The sequence below is a fragment of the Procambarus clarkii genome, chromosome 29 (assembly GCF_040958095.1).
Source record: "Procambarus clarkii isolate CNS0578487 chromosome 29, FALCON_Pclarkii_2.0, whole genome shotgun sequence".
In the NCBI taxonomy this organism is placed as follows: domain Eukaryota; kingdom Metazoa; phylum Arthropoda; class Malacostraca; order Decapoda; family Cambaridae; genus Procambarus; species Procambarus clarkii.
Window position 1 is genome coordinate 41,374,066 of NC_091178.1, and position 16,105 is coordinate 41,390,170.

Genomic DNA, 16,105 nt, shown 5'->3' on the forward strand with positions numbered 1-16,105 from the left:
AAAAAAAAAAAAAATATTGTTATTGTTAAATAATATACATTCACCTAAGCCTTATTATTTATTAAACTGACTCTTTGCCACAGGAAATAATTGTTGTGACACTAGTAAACTAGCTCTCTATAACTGCAGTGATGTAAAGAAATATGTGATGCAGTAACCATAAAATTTATTTCGTGTCATCTTTCAGCCATAAAAAACTGGCTCTTTGCCACAAGGAAAAATAACTGCAGTGACTGGAAATCACCTCAGCCATAAAAAAACTGGCTCTTTGCCACAAGGAAAAATAACTGCAGTGACTGGAAATCGCCTCAGCCATAAAAAAACTGACTCTTTGCCACAAGGAAAAATAACTGCAGTGACTGGAAATCACCTCAGCTATAAAAACTGGCTCTTTGCCACAAGGAAAAATAACTGCAGTGACTGGAAATCATCTCAGCTATAAAAACTGGCTCTTTGCCACAAGGACATAACCTGTGTTAGAATTGGAGTAAGTGAAGAATGTGTGTTATGCAATCAGTAAATAACTTTATTCTTCCTTCTTCTTCTTCTTCTTCTTCTTCTTCTTCTTCTTCTTTTGCACTGGGGAAGCCGGCAGAGTGACTGACCAGAGAGACAGAATCATACGTTGCTGATAGAAACAGTCCTGTAAAACAGATAATAAGGCGTAAGTAAGGTTAATATTTTGTGTCTCTTATATAGAAATTACCACTTGATTTGTGTTATCTTACTTAATGTGTCTAAGAATCTGGTCATAACTATTGACTTTAAATAAACTTTCAATTGGAGTATGTGTGTATATATGGATGACTGATCTTACCTGCAGCTGATTGTTGGTTCTGATGTCCAACAATGAGGTTATTATTAGCAGACATCTGGATGTAATCGGCAGTGTCCCCCTTGACCTTGATCTTCTCAGGACCGACCATTGTGTCAGCCTCAACTCTCGTGGAAACTAGTAGACACAAGACTATTATCTTGAATACTTCCCCTTCCATACTCTTCTGTACATATACAAAACCCAGCACGAGATGCTGTCAGAGTAGCAGGCGCCGGCCCTGTCAAACGTGTATGAGCAGTATATTCTTATTATTCTACTGCAGATAATTAATTCTCTCAAATAGCGGGTGCTGTAGCTGTAGGAGAATGAGTTTTCTTGTAGGATGTTGGTTAGACTGCTGTGGTTTTGAACACTGTGGTGGCGACGACGGCGACACGCGCCATCTTATATACAGCGAGGTTACCTCAGCCAGACTCCAGGGCGTCCGGTTGTGAAGAACACTTTCTACTATCTTTTTGGTCGAGTTTTATATTAAACTAAGCTTAGGTTGACCTATTCAGCTTGTCTTATCAGCAATAATATTTATTATTTTTTTTAGATCAGGTGACCCAGAGTACATCATCAACATTAAGAAAGAAGTACCCCCTAATAAACTTCGGTCACACTTACTTCACACTACCATCCATGTTCACTGGTCCAGATCCTAAAAATCGTGTATATTATTACTCTTGTTAACTACTGATTTTAAATCTTCCACAGCTCTTAGATTTTCAGGACCTTCAGTGAGTGTGAGTATATCAATCTCTTTATACAGTCTATTTCAGCATCACTACAAAAATTATACAATTACAGAATGCAAACTATAACTAATCCTCTGAGATGATAATATACCTTTATCTTATAAGATAAAACTATAAATTATATCCTTTTCCCCAATTTGAATTATATCATAATGAGTTGGGGATTACAGATTACTTTTCTCCCTGAACACCAATTATTCATCTACTAACTAGGATATAATTCAAAATTTAATATAATATACAAACTATATTATAATGTTATTGATGAAAAGATTTTTATCACATCAGTTGCTAAAAGAAGATAATTAAATTTTATTTTCACCACACATATATATATATTTAAGGAATCTGATATAGATTTATGTTAATTATACTTTATATAAGAGGAGGCAGGAAGTTCCAAGGCAATCATAATAGTCATGGTATCATCCAAAAAAAAAACAACAACAAAAAATTGTCAAAAAAAATGTATCCAGAATGAGAAATTCTTCAGAGAAATAATTACAGACAAAGTGAAGAAAATAGTGGACATGCTTATTAATGTCCATGGTAAAGGAGATAAAATGATTTATAACCTCTTCAATTTAGATAGGTATTGGGAAAAAGTATCCACGGTTCCTTTAACCCAAAATACTTATGTAAACGCCTGTTTGTCTTACTTGAGAGATCCAGTGCACACATATGACGCTCTCATCAGAATGAATGTTTTATCTCATAATGAAAAAGGTGATTACATGTTTGGTCATCCAGTAATATTACATGATAATCATCTTGCTGGACGACAGCTTCTAATTAAACGTTCTCATGTGGATGTGATTATTGGGACTGTGACAACTGAACAAGGATTGCTAAATGGTATCTATAATACTGGTCCGATTACTTGCCAATCAGTCACATGTAGCTTCCGTGAATATCTGATAGCTAAAAAATTTTATAATAAATTTGTACAAAATTGTATTTAATAAATCAAATTATAAAAACTGAAATGTATTTTTGTTATGAAGGTATCCATCTCTTTATACAAAGTAGCTACATTCCAACATTCGGTTTCAGTATCCCCAAAATTTTATCCTTTTCCCCAGTTTGAAATATTTTCATAAACAGTTGAAGATTTTCAGGTCCCCCCCCCAAAAAATAATAATACATTCCCTATTATTCCAAGAAAAAAATGCTTTATAATCATTTCTAAATAAATGGATCCATATTTTTGGCTGTGTTTGGCACAAGCCAGCCATTGTTCGTAAATTTCATATTCTCTTGTTCAGCTGACACAGTGCTGCATCTGCTCTAGGCAATCAACTAGCTATGTCGCAACCTTATTATTTAGAACGGGAACTTTAGTTTAGGTGGACGTCACCATGAATTTAATGAATAGTTCAGATTGGAGAATTATCAATTACCACAATACCATCATTACAGCATGAGGCGATTTTTTTTTTTAAGTAAAACGAAAGATATAATTAGTTAAACCCAAAAATATATTTCATTTGTTGTTTTATAAATCAAAGAGATATATATTTTTTATTTCATTTTTAATAACTCCTTTACTCTAAATTATTTCAGATTAAGAAAAATATACTACTTTAGTTACGTGACTAATTAAATTGCGTCATATTGGACAGTTATTAAGTTGTAAAAGACACAATTCACAGACACAAAAATGTTGACAGGGTAAAATGAGAACACAACGTTCTTTATCTTGGCAGATATTACAGCGTGTATTCAGTTAAATTCTTATCATGTTGACAATCGGATGAAACTGTGAGTTGTTGACGTCCTAAATTCTTTATAGTAAAGCTCAATATCTGATCACATTTGGGATCAGATATACAATAAGTAGTTGTATTAGGCTCATTATAGTCCTGGTTAATGTTACTGTGTCATTATTCATTGAGGTTAAACATATATTTCCAACTTCATCTTTTTCGTTTTGATTATTTTCTTCTATGATTTTAATCCCTTTTAAATTTTCTTTGGTTAAAATATAAATATCTTGTTATAATAGCTATAGCTTGATCATATGATTTAAATGATCGTCCATAGAGTATTACTACATCTTTAAATACTCTTTTAATAATATCGCGTTTGTAACTTTTAGATAAAGTTACTAAAATATCTAATTTGTTCATCATTTGCATAATTATATCATTAGAAAATATTTTGGGGGGATATTTAGTGATTGTAGATGAACGTATATTTTTAATAAAATCAGGCCCTTTCATGATCAATATATAATAACATTGTGTTGACCAACGCCCATGTTCTATCCATGGATCATGACCTTCTTTCCAATTTCGAAAATGCATATTGCAATAGAAACAGATTACTTCATCTCCACGAGGTGGTTTTTTATAAAAAAAACCCAGCTTGGGCTAACTCTTTTGGGCTGGGATGTTTTATTGAAAGTGGCCACGAGTCTTTGAAACTAGACAAGCGAACTCTAACCTCACTATATTTTTCATGATGTGGAGTTTTATGCGAGAGTATCCCCTTGGGTAATTTGTTTTTTTGATCTAATTCAAATTCCAAATCTTTATTATACTTAATATACTTGGGTTCTATGAGATAAGATGAAAATTCAATAGGAATATTACCTACTGGTTCGCCCTTCAAAAATGGACATTTAGGGCTTATTCTCCTATGAAATTCACTAAGTTTAATAGTGTTGTTATTTAAAATGAGTATTATATCTTCATTGAAATAATCGTCATCATTTAAAATATCATCCCAAGAATTTACATAGACATAACAAAATGCACAAGCGCATTCTATTCCTTTTTTCAGATAGAAGAAGCCATTAGTTACCAACTCTTTGGGCTTTGGGTTACTTACAGGCCAATTAATAAATGTTTCTAATCGCTCTTGCTCGTATTTTAAATCATTGTCTATACACAGCATCTTTTATACTGATTAATCCTTGTGTCTTTTCTTCTATATATCAACATAAAAAATTTTTTTTTTTTTACTGAATAGTTAAAATAGCTTTTATTTCATCACTAGTAGTTAAAAAATGTATTTTTAATTTGGTTGATTCTTTATTTTTTCTTAGTAAACCTACCTCCACATATGAATTTATATTAAATATATTTATTGGCAGAGGTTTATAATTATTATTATTATTATTATTATTATCATTATTATCTATTACATATATATTTGCTTGATTTACATTAGCTTCACTAAATAATTTTTGAACTAAAATACTCACACAAGCCATAATATTTTTCATATCTTGATTAAAAGGTGAGGAATATGATGATGGGGGAAAAATATAAAAAAAATTATTGCTTATATCGATTAAATCTGGAATAGTTTGCCCAGATATATACTGCATATTAATATTTTTTTATATACTATTAATGAAACTTGGTTCAACTAGAACCATACACACAAATCCACATTCACATTACAAAGTAATATATATGACACAGCATAAAGTATTCTGTGATAACATATGCTATTGACCTCAGAAACATTGACAGAGTTTATCATGTTATGAATTCAACAAAAATCATCTTAAATAATCATATAATTATTTATGCAACCTTTATTCCCATTTTCTTAATAATAGAAATTAATTTCTCCTTGTTTCTAAAGATTTCCTGATAAAGTGACACTTTATGTTGAAGAACTTTGTTTTCTTGGATCAGATTATTCATATCCAGCACAAGTTTTTCTGTGGTCAACGTATTGGCAAGTAATTGATGAACCTGTTGGTGGGTCAAGATTATAATACGGGACCCTTTACTTGCAAGAAGAATTTCCTTCATTGTTGTTATGGGTTGATTTTCTTCACTTGGGTCTTGGGGACAAGGACGCTTTTGGGAAGTTGAAACAGTCTTTACTCCAATCTCGTTTCCTTGGGAAATTCTGGTACGTCCATAGGTTCTGGGTCTGGCGGGTCTGGTACTACTTCCAGCATTTTCTTGACCTATTGCTCCAGTTGAATTTACTCCAATGTCGCTTCCTTGGGAAATACTGATAGGTCCATGTGTTCTGAGTCTGGCGGGTCTTACACTTCTACTGGCATTTTCTGCACTGAGTTCATGGGAAGTTGTTGCAACAACAGTCTGACCTACTGTGGAAGATGATGGAGTTGCCGCTCCAGTTGAATTTACTCCAATGTTGCTTCTTTTAGATAATTGCTGTTGTGTTCTGGGTCCTGCTAATTTCGGAGGCAATGGGTCCACTCTAACTCTAGCAGCGAAAGTAGATGTTCTGCCTAAGTCTAAACAAACCGAACCATCAGTTATTCTGTTATAGCCACTGCCTCGGACACGTACTAAAGACCTTATTAGCAATTTCATGTCAAATTCATATGGTGCAACCATTATGAAAAACACTGTGCGCTCTTATTTTATATGATCAATTGTTATCCACTTCCCTAGAAAGAAACTTCCAACAGACAAAGGGTGGTTGTAGACCAGTTGATGGATAGGTTGGTTGGGTGGCTGTTGACCAGTTGATGGACAGGTTGGTTGGGTGGCTGTTGACCAGTTGATGGACAGGTTGGTTGGGTGGCTGTTGACCAGTTGATGGACAGGTTGGTTGGGTGGTGGTTGAGCAGTTGATAGACAGGTTACTACCGTGAAAGAAAAAAAAAAAATTTGAAAAAGAATAAGACACATACACACATACATTAGTATATTAAATATCTCTGTAGCTGAGAGAGCCATCTATAATAACCTTTCGATATGATGCGGAGCCTGGTCAGAAGGTGTGGACCTCTTAGCAGGAGTTGAATAAGACTAACTGCAGTGTTTCCGTCGCCACCTACCATAACTCGCTTATCTTTTGCCCTTCTAGCCCCCCCCCCCCCCCCATCATCCCCCAACTCAGCATTGTTGTATATTGCAGTTGTGACTCAATAATTAGAGAGTCGCTTAGTTGAATGCCGCCATACCATCTTCAAAACTACACTGGCTATAACTTCATTAAAGTAATCGACATATATAAGCTCACCTTTACGATGGATGTAATTGTTCAGAAGCTCATGTTCATTTTCATAATAATATATTTTTGTGATAACTGAAGAATCATCATTTTATACAATTGCAATTTTGATATAGGATATGACATAAAATAAAGCTTGAAAATATCAACAATTTTTTCGTTATTTTTTGGGAATTGCCTGCTGATCTTCCTTAGACTAGTACCACGTAAAGTCCCAGTTCTGACTAAGCACTGTGTCAGCTGAGCCATATATAAGTATTCGTGGCCGCCGGCCATCCACTGACGGCCAGTCACACACTCTTCGCTGCTCTTCCAAAGAAAAAAAAAAAAGTGGTACGAAAAGCTCTCTTCAGAAAGAACTCACGCTGTTTCCTCAGATGGAATTAGAACGTAAGCTTATTCCTCATACAAATATAATATGTGATATTATTTTTTCTCAAAAGTATCAGACACCTGATCTAGATGAAATCCAAAACAATTAAAATATACCTTGTCATTTGAAATCTCGGTTAATTACAAGGGTTAGTAATGCCTGTGTGAAAATTGGCCATACCACCAAAGATCCTCATCGAGTTGATTTGGATTATTACACACTGGAGAATGGTGGCAAATCTTTACAAACTCACACTTACTATGAACTTGAACCCCTTTTCCAATCTCTGATGTCTCTTATTTTTTGTTTTTTGAGGGGGGGGGGAGGTATTTACAAAATTCCTTTCTCTAATGAGTTGACTGCTTACCATCGACATCCTCTTATTTATTTTCAACTATTCCTCCCCTTATAGTGTTTATATGTCTATCCTTTAGATTCTTTTTCTCTGTTAATGCCTCGACTTGTCGCCTGCCTTGAGTCTTATCTTTTGTCCTTTGTTTTGCGTCTTTTAAGTTCGTTTTATCTCTTTTTTGTGTGGTTGTTTTCTCAACAGTTTCAGGCGAAGAAACTTTCTGAGAGGCGATTGCTTTTAAAATGCTGTCATCACCCAATACACTTTCGTACTTAACTTTTAGGTTTTTAAGGAACCACGATTTTTCTGCTTCCATATTAGCCTCGTGTAATAACGCAATCGATTTTAAATTCTTCTTTTCGTTATCGATAGACACTATTTGATTATTATCCTCATTGTTGCTTATAGAATACGTACCATTTATCAGTGTTAATTTACTAATATTGTATAGAATTTGGGAAAACGGGTGCTATTTCTATAGCTTCATTTATCATCGGTATGTTCAATATTTCAGATAGCATATCTCGGTGGTTATACATTTCTCTTGAAAAATAAAGGTTTAATTGAATGGAACGCCGAAGAATATTATCGTTTATTACCGTGACAAGATTCTTATAGAACTGGGCGCAGAATATAAATTTGAAGATATGATTTGAAAGTGAAATAAATAATTGCATCATTTCAGATTTCGCCATTTCATTCTTGCAAAACATTTTTCTCATTGAGAGTTTTTCGAATGCTGATCTTAAATACTTATTGTTGCATGTCCCGGCCAAGTAAGCATCGAGCTGAGTAGTGACAGCTTGGATGATTAATGTGAATTTATTCATTTGAGTTTCTTCATATTCTATGGGGTCCACCGAAGTCTCATCATGGTTAATCATCGACAAATGCATTCTTGTCTCACTTAATTCTGAAAGCATTTGTTTGTTGGAATCCTGGAGACTAGCATTTGTCTGTTGAATGGTCAACAGGTTAGAAGTTATTGTTTCATTTTCTTCTTGTAAGGTCTTAACATGTAAATCATTTTGTTGTTGTAAAGCCAGTATTTCATGAATATTATCAGAAGGGGACTTACGAATCACGTTCAAGATAATGTAATAAAAGCGTTGTACATTATTTGCATTCAAATCTTGCCTTATTTCCTTCTGGAATAATGTATATAGAATAGTAACGAATGCATAAACTTTTATAACTTCCTCATTCGTTCCTTTATGATCTTTTTCCAGGTCAACAATTCGTTTGGTTATAATTTCTTTAACTAAACCTATTGATGCCACCGCGTCTATTAACAATTTAGCAACATAATTAGGCTCGTCTAATTGACGTTTTAAATGATCATTTTCATTTACATAAGGTATTATTTGACGTTCGTGTTCATATACTGTTTCATCGATAATATTAGTTTTAAATTTTTCTAATATTTGATTAAATAAATTTCTTTCTTCTTCGTTAGTAAAAATATTAAGAATATTATTATTTTGGTGTAGATCATTATTATTAATATAATTTAAACGGGAAATCCTATCTTTAATGTCCTTTTCACGTTCTTCGTGAATGTAGTTATCACGTTCGGTATTTAACTGATGAATGAACTTATTTATTATTGCTTCAATTTGTGATTTTCCTGTTGCTTTCGATTCATTATCATCATTTAAAGGAAATATGCTTGAAAAACAATGAATTATATCGCTATTCGATAATGTAGGTTTTGTATAAAGTTGCTCTAATGTTTCAATATTATATTTATTTGCTTCATTTATATTCTTTACTAATGTATTATATTCGTCATACTTTATTTTTTTAGAATTTTCACAATCTAGTAGTTTTTGTTGGCATTCTTGAACATAATGGTTTTGGGATACTAATACATTATTATATTCTTCTTGGTCTGATTGTTTATCATAGTTGCATTTTTGTAAGGCTTGTTGGCATTCCAGAAATTGTATATTCTGGATCCTTATATCGTTTTCACATGCAGCTAATTTTAGTTGGTATTCCTTAAGAGATATTAAATTTGTATTTATTTTCCTATTTAATTCTTCTTGTTGTTGACGACTTATACTAGTATTATTTGAATTTATTAAATCAGTTAGTTTTTCTTTTTCATCAGCTAAGTCTTTTATTTGTTTGTCTTTGTCTTCGGAGATATGTTGAAATTGTCTGTGTTTCTCATCTAACATAAATGCATATTCTGTTTCATACTGTTTCTTTTCATCATCGTATTGGAATCTAAGCTTCATTTGATTATCTTGAAGAGTTGAATTTTCCTTCTTTAAATTCTCTATTTCATTTTCTTGGTCTCCTAATTTCTCTGTAAGCTGCACAATAGTAAGTTCTAAATCTCTCACATTTGTATTTAAATCTGTTATTGTGGCATCTTGATTTCCACATTTAATTTCTAATTCACTTTTTTCATTCTCACATTCATTACATTTTTTATTCAAAAGAGCTATTGTTTGTTTTTGTTGATTCTGACTCTTAAGAGGATATGTTTCGGTTATTAATTTAATATATCGATCAGAGATAGTAAACAAATGAAGCATTTTATTCAATAATAGAATTATTCTTTTATCATCATCATTCACAACAACAAAATTGTTAATAAGAGTTTTTATGAATATACGTTCTCTCAAACCCGAGGAACCATTGTCTGGGAATGTTATAGTATTCAAGATTATTTTAACAATTTCACTCATTTTTTTTTAAATTATTGATTTAATATAATTCTACGATCAGGTGACAATTACCTGATTCTCATAGAAATTGTAGGGGACGATGATGGATTGAGAGAATTAATTGGAGGAGGAGGAGGAGATGGTGGGTGTGTTGAGTAAGTAGGAGGAGATAGTGGTTTCAGAAAAGGAACTTTTTTGGATGCTCCATTCCCTTATACCCCTTCTCAACATAGAAATTTGTTTCTCCTGTTCTTTAAACATTGTATACAAAACTGACAAATTTTGTTGAATAATATGGTTTTCATGTTTTAGCTTATTAATATTCAGCAATAGTTGCTGTTGTGTTCTGGGTCCTGCTAATTTCGGAGGCAATGGGTCCACTGGAACTGTAGCAGCGAAAGTGGATGTTCTGCTTAAGTCTAAAATGACTCCTGTGTTATAGGCACTGCCTGAGACACGTACTAAAGACCTTGACAATTGCATGTCATCAAATTCATATGGTGCAACCATTATGAAAAACAGTATGTGCTCTCTTATTTTATATGATCAATTGTTATCCACTTCCCTAGAAAGAAACTTCCAACAGAAAAAGGGTGGTTGTAGACCAGTTGATGGACAGATTGGTTGGGTGGTTGTAGATCAGTTGACAGACAAGTTGGTTGATTGGCTTGACTAGTTTGTGGAATGGTTGTTTGCTTCTTCAGTTCCGCCAGAGATTGAGTAGTACTGCTTGTTTGTTCACTTTCACTGTCTAGAAAGTTATATCAAGAGGTAGTATGTAGTGTAGTGTGCTTGGATTGCGACTCTACCACTAATTAATCCATAAACTGTGTTCTGCTGCAGGCTACCTTAGTGACACTTTTATACTACCTTAAAGACAAAAAAAAAAAATAGAAATATCTATTTTGAAAGGATACACACACACACATTGGTATAACTAAACTACAACTTTTCCTCATCTGAGATTATATCTGGGGAGTGGAATAATATTTCGTCAATAATAATTATAAGGTATTTATTATAGGAATAATAAGATTTGAAATTCATATATTTCCAGCCGGGTTGATAGATAGGATACATTATGTTATGTAAATGGTCTAAAATCATCCTTATTACTGTAGGTGTGGACATATTTTTGTATCCAACACAACTTTCTTGACAATGATGTTTTCTAATTTCTTAGAAGAGTCTTGGGTATGAAGTATTTTCAATATGGTCTCCCTCAGCACCTTCAGCCACCAGCACATCTGTACGTTCATTTCCATAAATTCAAACTTTGCAGTATTGTTCTCGAATCATATCATTATCACACATCTAAAATATTCTTTACTATGATATAATTGCTTTAATAGTATATTTTATCTCAGCTCTGCAAATTGGACATGTGGATATGTTTGATGCACATTTGAAACAAGTGCATATGTGATTACAAGGTAAAAACATTAACTCACTCTCATTCTCCATACAAATCTTACACTCAATCACTCTGTGTCTAATTGTACCTTCTGACTTTGGGAGAGCGGCAACTTGATCAGTTATTCTACCAAATAATGGTTGTGGGTTAGAATCACCAGACATTGGTGGGCTTGGGACAACATCAACTTCAGTCAATGTCAATTCATCAACTATTGTAGATTCTACTTGCTGATTGGGGTAAGAAGCCAACTCAGTTCCATCAGACATTGGTTGGCTTGGGACAACATCAACTTCAGCCAATGCCAATGCCAATTCATCTACTATAGGCTGTATTAAAGTTGTAGATGATTCTACTTGTTGGTTTTGGTCAGAAGCCAACTCAGTTCCATCAGACATTGGTTGGCTTGGGACAACATCAACTTCAGCCAATGCCAATTCCTATTAAAGTTGTAGATGATTCTACTTGTTGGTTTGTGTCAGAAGCCAACTCATTTCCATCAGACATGGGTGGGCTTGGGACAACATCAACTTCAGCCAATGCCAATTTATTTACTAGAAGTTTTCTAACTTCGTCTTCTATGTACTGCAAGACTGCTTCAATAAATGACCCAATGTCAAAGAAAGGTAACCCCTTCTCTTTGAGTTGATTATGATACGTTGTCATCACATGATCTTCCTGGAAACCCATTGAAATAAGGTGCTTAGTTATGTCTAGTTCCTTAATAAGTTTGTGTTGATCTTCATTGATATGGGTTATTGAAGGGTTTGTCTCATAAGGTGGCCTTTCCCCTTGAACCTGAAAAAAAAAATAAAGTTAATGTTACAAATGGCTTTTATAAAGATTACAATAATAATAGTCAACCTTCATTTCAAGTTACTGTAGCTGACATACCTGATCAATGAATTCTTTTCCTTTCATCAAGAAGAGGAAGGTACACTCTGGGTACCAGCGAGCATGTTCATCCCAAGGTATATCATCAGTTTCCCAGTTTCGAAGTCCATTCCCACAATGATAACAGCGCACATGATCACTTAAACCACAATAGAAGAATCCAGCTTCTGACAATTCAGTTGGTTTCTGTGTTACACGTTCAGGCCAATTGTTAAAGCTTGCTAGGCGACTTTCAAGTGTTAAGTAGTCTTTTCGCTTGGCGATGGTATGCTGGTGAACTCCATTGTCTGTCATAGGACTTAGACCACAGACATCTATTCCTTGTCTATAGGACGAATTTTTACTATTTCTCAGTGGAACGGAATAACCCTCGAATTTTTCATTAAATATCAGTGGAAAATTTCCCACTGGTTGGTTTCGAATGAATTGACAACTGGGGAAAGTGCCGCTGATGTTCGCCTCTGGGAGTGTCTCCTCTTTCCCAGGAACCAACAATGCCTCGACAAAAGACACAAGCAACGTGGTCATTTGTTCGCAGATAGTAAAAGCCATCACGAGCCAAATCAGATGGTTCTAACCATTCAAGTGGCCAATCTATGTAGGTATTCAAACGTTCCTTTTCAAACCGTAAACTGTCATATGAATCAAACTTCTTAGAAATAGATCTTTTCACGTTCTGATTAAATGTGCATTCTGGTTTCTCTTTCTTATGTAAAGCAATGATTCTATTTTCATCTTGGTTTACGTTCGTGGCATCAATTTGAAAATGGCACATTGAACATTCTAAAAACTTTGCTTTATGAGTATAATAGAAACCCGCCTTTGCAAGTACATGACTGTTTACACTGAAGTTACAGTCCTTAAAAGTCTCCAAACGATTTTTTTCTTCTCTCATTGCTATGAAAACAAAATGTGAGTGTTGTATTAGACTGACTAGTTAGTGACTGAGAGAGACATCTCTCTCTCTCTCTCTCTCTTTATATAATACACAATCTCCCTCCCCCTTCCTCCCCTCCTCCTCCTCCTCCTCCTCCTCCTCCTCTTCCTGTTGACTCATAGACTTAAAATTGGGACTATAGAGTTTATCAGCTGAAATCCTTTACCAGATCCCTTAGTAAAAAGCTGAAATAATGGTAAGAAAAATATAGGGAACCAAGTGGAAATTCTGTGATAAAAATAGAAATTTTAATTGTGGAAATTTTACTACATTTTTTACACTACTACCTAACTACTTACTTATTTTTATTGATGAACACTTTATATATCATGTGTAAATCAATACAAACTCCAGTCTAAAAGATGTCATCCCTACCACAGGTGTTACTAGAAAACATATTTTAATTAATTGTCCCTAGTCCACTTCTCGACAGTAATGAAGACGGTAATTTGTCTCTATAGACTTCTAAAGATGATCAAGATGAAAATGTGTAACTGAGTTGGTTGTCTTCCCAATGCCTTCCACTGTATAATAAAGTTAATGGTAACTAACCACCTAATTCTTCTTCTTCATCATCTTCAAAATTGTCGGTCAAATTTTTTTCAAAAAGAAACCTGCTCCATATTGTTGGAAATTGGGGCCTAATATCTTCCACGACAATCTGTTTTTTTTTCTACTTTTTCATTTAGGCACTGTAGAAAACTTGTCCCCATTTCCTGAAAGTAATGATAATTATTTATTAGTGTTATAAATCCCTTATTTTTCAACCTAATTTTTCAAATAATTAATTTCTTAAGAGGGTCTTTTTATAAAAACAAAGTAGGTAGGTGCTTTACCCATCATACTCACCTTACATCTTTGTAAAATATAAATCGAGAACTTGAGCCATTTCTGAATTTCATTTAGTCGTAATTGAGTTAAGTGAATATTATTCTCTAAACTCCAATTTTGCTTGTTTTTTTTCTTGGATAAAAAACAATAAACTGCTTTTTCCCTCAAGGCTCTAAGTATTACATACCATCTTGTTTTTACTTTTATCATTCCAATTGTTTCTTCATTCTCATTTAGAAAATAAAAAACTTCACCTTCTTTGTAAAGATCACTTCGCACCTGTAAAAATAATTTAATAATATAGTTTCATAAAAGAAATTGTATTGAAAAATGTGACAATATAAATTGGCACTTCCTTGTACAATAGACTTTTTGTTTGCCTACCTTATTCTGGTGTTTCACTACATCTTTAGCTTCAATTATTGAATAGGCAGGAGATGTAAAGCCTAATGCCGTAAACAGGTTGAGTGTGTAGTGTGGAGGTAATGCAAGAAGGCTAGTCTCTTCATATTCGTTGTACAATGGAGTAAAACAGATAACGTTGAGTTGATGCTTATCCAAGTGACTGAGGTTAACAATATGTTGGTTGTCAGGTTGAAGAAGCTCACACACAGCTGTACATTTAGTATAGTGTAAGATACTATATACCAAATGTCGATTCATAATATCCATATTATTCAATGTATCCCACAGTGATCTGGCCACAACTTTAGCAACAACATAACGTTCTCCATCATACCGCTCAATATCTTCCCTTTCTCCAATTAACATATGAACACTTTTACTCCCAGTAATTAAAAAAAATTTACCATTAATGTATCTGCCACTGAAATGAGCTGATTCACCATTCACTTTAGTCATACAAACTACTTTAGAAGTAGTAGTACTGAGATCTTCTAAGCAATATTGTTTCCATAGATCATTTGTTTCCGGTTGTTTATCATCCTCATCACCAATACCACCAGTAAATTTTTTATTGGCAAAGATCACTAAATCAAACTGTCCCTTAAACTCCAAGAGTGTTACACCACGAGGAACATTTTTTCGAACTTCCGGATCATTGTTGTAGATTGTGTCATCAGGGCCATAGCAGTTGACCTTTATGTCATGAAGAATAGCAGGGTCGTCTTCAGGGGATAGGATTCCATGTGGGACATTTGCACTTATTCTTTTTATCTTCTTTTTTTCTTTCAATGTTTTTAAAAGATTTTCATACCTACAAACAAAAGAAAAAAAATAAGAAGTAATAATTTATTGGGGTATGGATATTATAAAAATATATATATGATATATATTATTAACATATTATAATAATGATACTTACAATTCCGAAGACTTTAAACTGTTTTCAGCATAACAAATCATCTTCTGAAACGATGCTCCAAATGTATCTGGAAGTTTTTCTTTCATCTTTTTTTGGTATATATTATCAAGGGTCATCATTAACATATTTATAGAAAGTGGTGAATCCATAGTTGTTGTATATGTCAACAATGAAATAATATTAAATAGTTATCACTATGGACATATGCATGCTGCATCAGACCACTTAACACTGAGGTAATAATACTGGGCATAACGCTTTTATATACTTGAAGGGATTTAACTCACCCCTACCCCTCCTCCTCCTCCTCCTCATCCTCCTACTACTCAAGTCAGAATTGAAAAGATAGATATAAAAGAATTCAACTGTCAGTTACAACCCTAGTCCTGTGCTGTATCTAGTGAGTCCACTTTGATAATATTATAATATAATAAGATAATATAATTATATTGACTTAGTTTGGGTAAGGTAGGGTCTTGTTTGGTCTTACTCTAATTATTAGTCCTGCATCACCTTATACTATCTTAGATAAAAATGTTGATTGATCAGTTAAGTTACATATGCCTTAACATATTTATTTTTTTTTTTTACATTCACAGATTTGAAATAGATCACCATTATGACTGATATTAACGAGACAACAGCAAATTTTGAAAATGATAAGACTCTGAGTGAACCCAACCCTACAGGCAAAGCAATGAACCCCAATGAAATATGGGAAGCTGAATCTGTAAAGACTGAACCCAACCCTACTAACCCCAATGAAATATG

The 16,105-nt window shown here is 33.6% G+C and overlaps 1 protein-coding gene and 1 pseudogene across 1 annotated transcript; both read right to left on the reverse strand.

The window, feature by feature from the left end:
- Positions 1-6,442: 6,442 nt before the first annotated feature.
- LOC138369727 (putative leucine-rich repeat-containing protein DDB_G0290503) lies at positions 6,443-11,617 on the reverse strand. The gene is made up of 3 exons (XM_069333165.1): positions 11,386-11,617; positions 8,335-9,621; positions 6,443-6,606 (listed from the first exon to the last, which is right to left on the reverse strand). Exons 1-3 carry the CDS (start codon positions 11,615-11,617, stop codon positions 6,443-6,445), a joined length of 1,683 nt encoding a protein of 560 aa, XP_069189266.1.
- A 154-nt stretch (positions 11,618-11,771) lies between these two features.
- Positions 11,772-15,420, reverse strand: LOC123748476 (death-associated inhibitor of apoptosis 2-like; annotated as a pseudogene).
- Between the last annotated feature and the right edge of the window lie 685 nt (positions 15,421-16,105).